General features: G+C 50.3%; 2 protein-coding genes across 4 annotated transcripts in view; one reads left to right on the plus strand and one right to left on the minus strand.

Moving 5' to 3' along the window:
• Positions 1-12217, plus strand: part of LOC106745947 (RING finger protein 17-like) — a 170070-nt gene that overhangs the window by 86714 nt on the left and 71139 nt on the right. The window lies entirely within an intron of this gene.
• The window catches only part of LOC106745951, a 62643-nt gene continuing 58032 nt past the window's right edge, over positions 7607-12217 (minus strand). The window contains exon 3 of the mRNA XM_014622009.1: positions 7607-9552. Within this exon, the coding sequence (XP_014477495.1) occupies positions 9206-9552 (347 nt within the window). The 3' untranslated portion in view covers positions 7607-9205. The remainder of the gene's footprint in view (positions 9553-12217) is intronic.

The following is a 12217-nucleotide window of genomic DNA, read 5'->3' on the forward strand; positions in this document are numbered from 1 at the left end:
TCCTCCTCTGCCGAGCTCGTCTTTCTCGTCGTTCACACACATCGTGTGCAATATTCAGCAACGCATCTGCCACGATAAGGTACAATATGTTTGCTATCGTGTCGATATCGACGAGAAAAAGGGGTGCGGCGGCGGTACGAGCGCGCGCGCGCGGGTCACGGGGGGCCGGGAGGGAGGACGAGGGTTGGTCCAGTCGATCGGGAATTTTGCTCTCGAACTGCTCTCGAAACACGCGAAATATTATCGATGTCTGTGCCTCGCGGGCCTGCCGCGTCATTGGTCGTCGAAAATTAACATGCGAACGACCAGGAAATATCGCGTGAATTAAAAAACCGGGCGAAATGGGGAGAAAACGCGCGCGTCCGAGAACGGCGGGGGTGGCATTCGTCGGAGGGGGGCCGCGGGGAACGAGAATAAAAATCGGATGGTGCGCCTTGGTGCATTTTCCTGCTTTTTTTCCCTTTTTTTCCCCATCACGCTCGATCCTACGGCGCTGCTGCTGCGTCGACGCTCCCGTGTTTTTACCTCCTCCGCCTCCTCCCACAACCACCACCATCGCGTCCCGGTACCTCGTTCGTGCTCTCGCTTTTTGCAACATGCGGAATCATGTCGATCATCCGCACGGCCGCTCGACGTCACGAGATTTTTACTTCGCGCGCGCGCGGGGAATATTCCTGTATTCCGGAGTCCGCGGCGATCCCACGCGAGTCTCGCCAGCCGCGTGTTTGATCGCCGTATTTTCCCGCGCGTTTCTTCATCGCGCCTTCTTATTGCGCTTATCTCACACGAATTTTAAGAATGAGAAAGAAATAATGGAAACATTTTTAAATAAAAAATTTAATAATTACAATAAATATGATAAATAAATGAAAATGAAGAAATTACACACGATTTAGCTACACGGTATATATAACTAAATGATTTGACTATTGCGACCAAATCATCTAGTTGAAACTGTTTAACTAAATGTTTGGTAATTGTTATCAAATTCTATTCTCAGTGTACTTATTAATCTATATTCATCTGTGATTGATTATTTCAATATATGAATGCCTGGATTTGGGGTTTACCATAACAAAAAGTCCTAATCGAAACCTGATTTTATTAATGATCAATTGAATTCTCTTTACATACTTTTTTTATCCCCCCCCCCTTTGTATTCTCTGCCGCAATACCAAATGGATTATATCCTTCGTTAGGATTAATTAATAAAGAATATGGATATATTACGTAATCTTTGCCTTCAAAATGAACATAGCGTCAATGATACTATTTGTCTTTCTGTTTCAGGTAAGCCGATAACCAAATCGATTGATTCTAATATCTCCGTGTGGTAAGCGATATAATGTTTTTTTTTTTTTTTTTTTTNGTCAAATTCCGCCCTTAAATACCGTCGCGTTCTCCACGTCGCATGAAGAATATAACGGCGAATCGTTGCTGATAAAATCAACGATGTTGTATTACGCTGTAATCGATCATTGCGACGTCATTTGCTTGTAATCCTCCGTAAGCTTAGTGTGTTAACATCGTGTCGCATCAGGTCGCGCGTAACATACGCGATCGAACAATTGCCGGTTTAATCCTCCGTGATGCGCGCGAGGATGTTGCTGCAACCAGTAGCGAATAAATATTGTACATATCCGAGATATTCTGTCATCGCGGAAGAGCCCCTGAATATTTGGGCGCAGTTTTCCCGTAAAAACTCTCGTTCTCTTCATCTGATTCGGAAAGCATTCATCCATACATTCTCGCATTTCGCACTTCTCTCTCTCTCTCTCTCTCTCTTTCTCGCCCTCTCACATACAATATATTTTAAGAGTTTACCTTCCCAAATACCCAAGTTCGTGACGAAACGTTATTCGAGGCCTTTTACCCGCTTTAGTAGAAGCCAACGAAATTATTACAATAATCCATCTAGAATGAATAAAAATATAGCAACGTAGGAGGGATGTTTTCGGATCTTTTCTCGACATCAAACTTAACTGTTCGCGATGTCACTCTCGGGAGCCGCGAGACACGCGCTCGATTCACCAAAGTAAAACACACAAGACGACGTTGCACCTCCCGGCGGAACAGGTACGCGGTATTAATAACGTCCAGCTGGAAAACGCCCCATTAGTAACGCGGGGGAGACGCAGCAACGCGCGTAGCGTTTGACTGTAGCCGGCTCGGAGCTCTTTGACGTTGCTCATCGCCGGTGTCGGCGAGTGGGCTCCGGGGCAAGTAATCGACGATACAAAATGGAAAACTCGGATAATTTAAGCGAGGGGACTCCACGGGGCCGATCGGGACGGCGCCAGGAGAGATAGGATAGGTAAGAGGAGAAAGAGGGCGAGGTGGGTCACGCGCGGGGGTCGACAAAGAACGAGCGAGCGGAAGAGAAGGGGGGGNGCGGAATAATCCAGGGCGTTATTTTATTCGTTGCTGCGGTGCAGTCGATGCACAAAGTTTTCATAAACGTTGCTCGTGGGCACGAACGCGCGCGCTTCTCTCTCCCTCCCGTCGTCCTCACCCTCGCTTCTCGCCCCGTGCGAGCGCGAGAGCGCTCTTTCGCTTCCTCTCTCGCTCGCAGCATGCGGCAGACAACGGTTAATCAATGGGCTTCAAGCGCAGGCTCGCATCCCGGGATCTTTCCTGATGGACAGCGGCAACAACACGCGCCCCCTCCGGGGATAGAAGGGAGGGGGGTAGGGCGCGTGGGTGGGGGGAGGGAGGGAAAGGAGCGAGAGCGATAAAGAGTGAAGGGGAGGGGCGGGTGGAGGAATATCGAGAGAGTTAGACGGAGGGAAGAGGGCGGCCCGGCGTTGGAACGGACGAGCGAGCGGGATGGCGAGAGCGCCGCGGGCGCGTAAAACTAGCGAACAATTTAAACTCCCCTTTCAAGTCGCGCGGCTTTGTTTATGCGAACGAAAATAATTCGTCTGCGTGTCTGTCGCTCGCCGACGTCCGCGCGCGAAAATAACCGGATATATACCTGAAGCGCGCGCGCGCGCATGCATTCGCTCGTTCGCGCGAATCAGCGGATCCGCGTGAGACTGACGTGATCTGGAAAATTGTGTCTATATTTAATGTAATTATCAATATCTTATGGGGAAAACGGCAGAGGGATAAACCCACGGAGTTCATTCGCGACTGGCGGCGATGTAAATTATTTTTCGCCACGAACTCGTCGCGACTCTTCGCGGGGATTATAGAACGACTTTCCCCGTTGTTCGCTGATATTCTGCAACGCAGAAGTAAATCGGCGGAGTCGATCGAATTCAATTTTCGGTAGGATCGTAGGGAGGGGAGAAACGATTTATTTTTACACGAAGCGATGTCGACACGGGCACAAGATATACTTTTTCGAGAATTACTGGAGATTAACCGGCTCAAGCTTCCGTGAATTCCCCGCGAGCAATGAAGATAAACGCGACACCGGCGTTATACGCCGAAGCTGAGCGTTGCGAAGTGAAATTACCTCGGAGAAACAATCGGTAAGGAAGCCAAGACGACGATGACGACGAATGCTCTACTCCGCTCTCTCTCTCTTTCCTGGCAAAGTTAGTCCCGTAGTCGCGCGGCCTGTCGGTCTCGCCGTCAAGTAAGAGAATTACTTTCGAACTCGCAGACCGATAAAACAGGCCCTCCTCATTCGCCGCGCGGGCTCTCCACGGACTCGGCGGGACCTAAAAACTTTCCTCCACTCGTAAATGAGCCAGTTGTTCCCCCCTTCTGCCGCCCACTAGCCGGAGTGCCCAGTTTTACGATCCATTTGCATCCGGCCTTAAAAGTGCCGTCAAAAGAGCCTCGCAATTAAAGGCATGCCCGCTCTATACGCGTCTTCTCGCGGGGCGGACATCACCAGCCGGCCGATGTCGATTTGCCGGAGCTTCGAGTGTTCGCTCTCGAAAAAAAAGCTGCATCGTCGGATACTTCGCCATGGAGAATCTTCAGCTTTTCTTCTCACCCTTCCTCTCTCTCTCTCTCTCTCTCTCTCTCTCTCTCTTTCTCTCTCTCTGTTCCTCAGGAACTCTTTCGTTTCGACCCGTGTCGAAAGTTTAGCCCCATGTTAAACTTTTCATTCTACTACATAGCAAGCTGAGATAACAAAACAGGTACAATTTGAATTCTAATGATATAATAACCCCTACTTTTCTTCACGCTGGCGGTTATTCTCGCGACATTCCCGTAGTCGTTCACCATCGCTCCCAAGTGCGCGACACGTTCTGTCTTCCCGGGGACAGGACAAACGGGATTTCGCGGGCGGCGCGGTTTTTAGACGCCGTCGAACGCCCGTGGGAACGAGCTTGCCCGCAAAATTGGACGGACTGGCGGGGGGAGGTTGCCCGGCGGCTAGGTGGACGACGTAGGTGCACGTACTGCGCTACTGCACGAAACGAGGGAGGGAAGAAAAATGCAAGAAAGACGGGGGGAGGGTGGAGGCGAAGGAGAGGGCAAAACCCCAGCGAGATTGGATCCCTGAAAGTGGTTCGTGCTAGCCCCAGCTGATTACCAGTTTCGTTGATGGATTCTTAGACCTCTTCGGCGAGCTTCGGCCCTCGTCGCTTTCTCGCGAGCGCTTCGCACGTCCATCCTCGTCGACGATCGCTCGGAGTGTTCTCCGATATCAGCCTGAAGGCTTTACGGCCGTTTTGAATAAACGATTTCGTACGACGGCGCGCGCATCCCGCTGCCGAGCGAGCGAGGATTTCTCTTTCTTCCTCGTCGGACGTTGGACACGTTACATGTCGATCCAAGGAAACGTTGAAATTCGCGCAACTCGAGTCGAAGATCGCGGAGTCTGCGTCAACGCAGGAAGCGGGCACGCGAGTGCCGGCCGCGCATTCGGGACGAATCTAAAATAGAACAATCGGGAAAATAAATAAAATTAAAACAAAAACCACACCACACACACGCATATACCGACCTCGAAACACATGCTATCGCGCGCGCTAACTCAGCTTGCGGCCTGCAAAAAAAAAACGAATTCTGATACGCTGGCAAAACCAATTATTTCGCGGAATGCAACTTGCGGTTCATTTAACGCAACGCGGATACCTGATATTTTATATAAAACCATCCGGCCCCCCCCTTCCCCCCCGTACACGCACACATACACCACAGGTTTGAATCAGTCGCGGCCACAGTGACCGCACTTGATACTGTCACACCGCCAACATTATTCGCGACTTTTTTTAAAATTCTCGCGTTACCTAAAAGGATGGCTCTCGACTGGCCACTGCCAGCGTTGATAACCTATCGCATTACATCGTAAACGCCGTAATCCGCTAGTTATCTTGCTTTTTTTAACCAGCTGAAACCCCCCCCCCCCNTTAAGCTAAATCTCAGGTAAATAATATTATTTACAATTATTTTTAACTACAATTCCGGCAGCAATAAGAGGAGAGCCTTGCCTCTGCGCAATAAGAAAAAGGTCCTCCGAAAATTCGGATTGTACAGGAATAAAAATCATTATTGAACTCCGACAATCGAGTCAAACGAACTTAATTTGATCCGATTGCGAAAATTTCGGCGACAAAATTCGCGTGATCCTGGGGACTTGGTTTTCCGTTTATTCGATCCTTTCCACGTGCATTTTTGACGGAATTAGCGGAGGAGTTACTTGAAATTGGGAACTTTTTCTCTCTCGCGGATTATTCAATACGTAAATATGTATATTTCTATAATATACACCGTTGCGCATCGTTTCGCGTACGAAGCGAGCTCGTTAAATTCGCGCGACATCGACGCCTTTTTCCGTTCGCTCTTGCGTCGATCTTTCAGCGGAATCGAACGCTGAGAGATGGAAAACGAACGACATTTCACGCCGAAAATTGCATCGCTGCCGCACGTTTTGTTAATAATAATTTCGCGCCGGCCGATCGGTCGGCGCTGAAATCGAGTTATAGACGCGAATCGAATGCGATGCTTGAAACCACATTAGAATCAAGGGTGGGCGAACGCCGCTGTCAATTAATTAACCGGTGATACTTAATCTCGTTACGCGCTCGCACCACGCGTACGGGAGAACGAATCGGGCCGCTGGAATTTTCTTCCTTATACCGTATGCATTATCGAGGCGTATCAGGCGTGACTTCTGCAAGCTCGCTCGCAAATCCGGCCCGTACGCTCTCCCGCTTAAAGAGTAATTTGCAGTCACGCCGAAATTGTCTCCGTTAACTGTTCTTCATTAGCAAATTGGCTGGTAAAGGTCGGCATCTCTCATTAAAGATATACCGTAGCGAAAACTTTTCGAACTAATTTGCAGTAACTCCCTGCCTCGTAAAAGCCTGAGTTCCCTTATATTAAATAAAAATTTCAGTAATGGCATGCTCTCTCTCTCTCTCTCTTTCTCTCTCCGTGGCGCGTCGCGCAGCGTTAGTCCAATCTGCGATGATTACATTCCTCGGTCGGATGTCACTGACGGAGGCTCGCCGGAAGCCAACTATCCGTGAGAGAGCTCCATTTTAATATCGCACGCTCTCCCTCACTCCCGATGTGTATTTTCGCTTCGTTCCCATTCAATGGGACCTCCGGCTATTATTCAATCGGTGAATTTCTTATCATATGTTACGTGATGAAACGTTCGTCCGTCCGCTTCGGACTACGGTATCGTCCGCGCGAGTGCGCAACGCTATTCGGAACGATCGATGGCGTTTCAGCGTACATCTACGGTCTATCTTTATTATGTACAACGCGCGAGGATATTAAAATGTAAAGGCACTGTCGGCGCGGAAATCGCTCGCGAATCCTCGGAATTTCTTCGAGTGAAATTCCACTCGATGCAGCGGAGCGACGGCCGAATCGCTCGAGCTTGAGTGATCTTTCGCTCGTTTTCCGAGTGAGACTTCACTGCGAGAATTTCCGAGAGGAAACGTCACGAGTGATCACGGCGGAAAATCCATACGCACACTGAAAGGCAAACTTGATAACAGTCATCAAACATTTGATTATACAGTTCCAATCGAATGATTCTGTCACAGTAACCGAATCATTAAGTTAAAACTGTTTCACGAAATGTTTGGTAATTGTTATCTTCTTTTAGTACATGTACGCGTATACACATACACACACACACACTCTCTCTCTCTCTCTCTCTTTCTCACAATTTCAACAATTGACTAATTAACGCTACGAACTTGCGACGCGTTAGAGAGTGTCGTTGTTCTCCTCGTCTTCCCATTTTCCCTCTTTTTCTCTCCTTCACCGATTCCCGACGGTTTCTGACGAAAAATCAGGACCGTCCACTCACGATCTTGATGCGGAATTGATGGTGCGTGTCGTCGCGCGCGCCCAATTATTCGTTTATTGGCGAATACGGCGAGAACTCGTCGCGTGACGATCGCTTTTCAGCGCGCTACGCCAGCCGCAACAATATCGCGATCGGACGACACGCCATTACTAATTGTCGGCGAGCCAGCCGTTGTCGTACTTCGCTCGGGCATCACGCGTGCACAATCGTATTATCGGATATTGATTCCGGAGGCATCGACTTTCGCGCCTGTCAATGCGATCGCGCGAAACGCGCGCCGATTTTTTCGCCCCTTCGGCGCGGCGACCACGCGCGTGCATTCGCATGTCGCGAGAATTCGCCCGTTCTTCCGTTCGGATAATTACTCGCGGCCATCGGACGCTGTTTCTTCTTTTATTCTTTTGCACCTTTCACGTGCGACTCACTGATCGAAGATACCATTGAAGAGCGGTGTAACATCGACGTGCTTACAATATTCGCGAGCTGCTTTTTTACATCTTTCGCAGTCTATTCTTACATCGCTATGGCGAGCAAGCAACGCATTAATCTCTTCAGGGACGAGTGTATTGGAAAAGTCGGAAGCAGATGATGAAATTTTCAAGCGACATGAATGTGACATCGGTCCCGATGGCATGACGGGGTGTCTCTTCTTCTCGTACAGTGAATATTCACTCGCTACTGTAGGTCTGTCCTTTTCCGCTGTACTAGTACACTGACGGAACTTAAGAAGAGACGGATATGCAGTTGAGACTTGATGGAGGAAGGAAGAAAAGAGAACCAGTACCAAGGTAGTCCAGTTTCAGCGAGAAAGAACAGATCTGATCTTCATCGACGGTGCTTTAGTTTAAAAGAAGCTAAACATGTGTCGGTAACGTCGATGAGTATTTTAATGTTACTTTCGCAATAGTCCGTCGGACTATTAACAAAGGCGTATATAAGTCAGTACACAGAGATTCTCTACAGAACGTAGCGATCAACTTCCGGAGCTTCTTATTCTCTGGACGCGAGGCGACGTCCATCCGTAAAGCGCCGGGACGCGATAAAAGGAGAGAGAGAGAGAGAGAGAGAGGATCCTCGACTGCAGTCGTCTCGAACGCGATTTCATCAACGATTAAAAACCGCATCGAGGCTGCAGGACGAACGCGTCGGGTGCCGGCAGAAGGGAAGGGCGATCGCAGACGGAAATCGCGCTCCGCCTTCGCTTCCTCTTTTATTGACGCAGCGGTGCTCATCCGACGAACAGTCGAATCCTCCTCTCAGTTCTTCCTCGAGCGAGCGGACAAGCGTTCTCTCGTCTTCGGCTGATCGCGCTTCGATATTCATTGGGCAAAGATTTATCCGCCTGGTAATCTCCCGCACGTCCGCGATCCGCCGGCTCGAGTGCGCTCTCGAAGAGTGACTCGTCGCGATGTATCGGCGATGTTCGCCGCTCGACCTCCCGCTACTCGCGCAGGAGCCGCCGATTGTCCGCCGGATAATCTCGCCGGTCGTTTTCCGCTCGCGACGGTAATCGTCTCTCTCTCTCTCTTCTTTTCCTCGGTCTTTTCATATTCTTTGAGAGTTCCGCTGGCGCGATAGGGCCGAACGTAAATCGCAACGCCGGTATTCATCAGCCGGTGATGGAATACCTAAATAGTCTCGATTGACGCCGCGTCCGGGAATCTGAGATAGAGTGAGAGAGAGAGAGAGCGACTCTCAGGATCAAACGAGTGTGAGCGGAGAAAGAATATGACTTATGGCGATTCATCGAAGGAAGGAACGGGTGTACTTTGTCGTGTGTCTAGAGGGTAGTCGGTATTTTTGAGTCGGTTGTCTCGCGGCGCTTTTCGCGACTCTCGCATCGCGAGGAAGGTATTCTCTATTTCGGGCGACGACCGTCACCCCTCTTCTTCTTCGCTCTCTCTTTCTCGCTCGTTCCAGCTCCTCTCTTCGTACCGGGACGACGCATCGCGTGCCGCCTTTCCGCCCCCTTCATTTCCTACGCACGAAGATATTCTCCAGAAGCTCCTTCGTGATCAGCCGGTGAGGTCTGGTCGGGCTCTCGGTGGGCGTACCGTAAAGTCGACTGTTGATGGCGTAGAGCTTCGGGCTGAGCTCGCACCTCACGTTGAACCACCAGTCGCAGACGAAGACCGCTTGGCTGAATTGCGTGCCGTTAGGACAGAGAAACGTTGCCTGTCGGCCGTCTATGTCGCAATAATGCCACGCCTGGCATCTCGTCTCTACGTCGGCGAAGAAGCCGGGGAAGGACTGGTCGTCGCAGTAGAAATTCGTGTAGGGCACCTTACCCAGCACCGGATAATCCGTGCCTGGCCGACCTGCAATTATCATGAACACCGTGAGCATTCGCGATCGATCGATAGTCGTTTTATGGGGGGGGGGGGGGGGGGGCGAAGGGGGAAAAANATCGGTTTGCAATTAGAACATTTGTAACGAGCCGGGAAATTGATATACTTTTTACATTATTAACGAAGGCACTTAATGAGGTGGGGTCGATAATTGGGGCGGATTGATGCGGCCTTTGCGAGCCTTCCAACCGCGCCTCATCATCCGCGCTCCCCGTTCCGATATCGTTCGATCAGCCACCCTAAATTATTCACGGATTATTCCGGCTGTAATTTCGACGTTTACGAATTCCCTTTGCGTGAAACCCGCGAGCGAGCATAAAGCACCGGGGCGATTTCGACGAGTTAGCTACTTAAATGAGCGCGCGGCCGAGCGAGCGGAGAAGGTCGAACGACTCGGGCGCGATGCGGCCGCGGTTCTTTGCCTCTTCCCGATTTCCTATCTGTTCGTTGCTCTCGCAGCCGTGGTCGTTCGAATCTCATCGGAAAATTGTGCTCTTTTCGCGCGCTCTCCAACTTTATCGAACAACAACACGACTGTGTGTGTGTGTGTGTTTGTGTGCTTGTTGCCAGAAGCGAAGAAACGTGGTATTTTGTTTAGATAAAGTCTCGAACGCATGCCGGAAAGGGTGGGGAAGGAGGGAGGATGATAGAGCATCGGAAGAATTTTTCCGGAGACGAAATTTCTTTCGAAGACTCGGGGAATTTTCCGACGATCCGCGTTTTACATTCCGGTGGATATCACGCATGGAAATTCTCTCCGCTTCCTTGTGTGTAGGTCCTTTCGTGTAGGTGATTTCGTCGTTTACGCCTTTCGCGGGACTTCGTCATCCGCCGGCCTCATCTCGATTCTCCTCCCGATGCTCGCAGTAACGAAACCTCCCCGTTTCGCGATCGAACGCGAAAAATGTTTTTAATTTCATACCGGCGAGAGTCAACAAGCGATCTTCAGCCGGGATCACGGCGCGAAGGCGGTATCGCGATCAAAAGAGGTGGAAACAAAGGGTAGACAACTTGAAGCGATTCGCGTCGGGACTGAAAGTGGGCTGCCAGGCGCATTAAGGCGCCGCTAAAAGAGCCCAAGGAAGCGCCCTCGGGGTCCTCCACCCACACTTCTGCTTCTATTCCACCACTTTTCCGTCCTCGTCGTTCCTCGCTCGGCACCGGCCTCGGCGGAAAACGAAATAATTAGACCGACACGGTGCGCGTGCACACCTCCGAAAGGGGTGAATAACTCGAGAACGAGAATACGTTCGACGGTGTCGTCGACATCGTCGTCGTCGTAGATTCTACCGAAGTTATAATTACGCGGACCCAACTACGGACTCGGCAAGAGCGAGCGAGCAAGAGAGAGAAAAGGAAAGAGAGAGAGAGAGAGAGAGAGAAAGCGAAAAGTAGACAGAGGGGATGACAGAGGGTTGAAACAGTGGGCGGAAGCGAGACGGCGAGCGTTTATTCCGTACGGGTACACGGAATCTCTTCCGCTGACAAAACAGGTCGGACAAGCGGCGCAAGGTGCGAATTTCGTATGGATGTCGGTGCGATACGGTCGAGTTTATGCGACCGCGTCGGAAGGTGCACGTTTCGTATACGTTGCCGGGGTGTTGCGCGCGCGTACAGGCTGGTCTATTTCGCCGCTCGCATCGGTATTCGTCGAGGCACGTCGAGACACGGGTTCGCTCTCCTCCTGAAGGTCTCTCTTTCTCTCACCGGCCAATTCTCGATTTTAAGCTAACTTGAACAAACAACTCGGCGGACACAGTCGACGCGACAATTTCTTGAATAGTGCAGAGCCAACTGGCGATGCATTGATAAGCGTGGAATCGCTGAAATAATTTGCCGATCGCTCGAATTCTCGTCTAACTGCGCGTGCGATTCTCGCACGAAAACACGACTGCAATTTATTGGGGGTACGGTTGTTTATCTGAGAAAAGCATTCCGCGCTTCCATCTTCAGGAATAGGTAATTCGTTGAATCCGAGGGAGATTCAACTATCGTAGAAGCGACTCGCGCGTAGCTACGAACGGACTTCGATAGATATAAGAAATTAATGCGACGTGCATAAAGTATTACTTACATCCGCAACTCGTTAAGCGGAAATGTGGAGGTCAAGCTGACTCGCAGACACGCGAATGTTTCTCCGTTCTTATCTGCGATATTGGCAAGTCGCCATTTTCAGCAACTTGCCTCCACCACTTACTCTTGGATTTAACGAAATAGCAGCAATAACACTCGAGAATTCCGAGATTCGAACAACAGTTTTATCCCTCAAAAAGTCACGCGTTCACTTACGAGTTAACGGGAGATTTATCAGATACTTTCGAATATTCGACTTTTCAGTTAGATCGCATTTCTTGCGACTTGATTTTACTTCATTCGAGAATAGTGCAGTTACACGTTTACTTTGGGACACCCTGTATAGTTTCCACGTCCTTCTCCCAACGAGGGACGTCTCGTTGTTCCGCCTTCGTCGCACGCTCTCGCGAACGACAGTATTCTTGCCTGGCGAAACTAAGCTTGTCGTCCGATGAGATTCGAATAGCTGCGAGGCCAGACGGAGACGCGAAGGGGGTAGACGGACGACAAAGAGAGCGAGAGAAAGAGACGTTGGCCTGGTGAGAGACAGAGAGGACGGAAG

This window comes from Dinoponera quadriceps, unplaced genomic scaffold (genome assembly GCF_001313825.1).
Source record: "Dinoponera quadriceps isolate SergipeBrazil2010 unplaced genomic scaffold, ASM131382v1 scaffold1872, whole genome shotgun sequence".
In the NCBI taxonomy this organism is placed as follows: domain Eukaryota; kingdom Metazoa; phylum Arthropoda; class Insecta; order Hymenoptera; family Formicidae; genus Dinoponera; species Dinoponera quadriceps.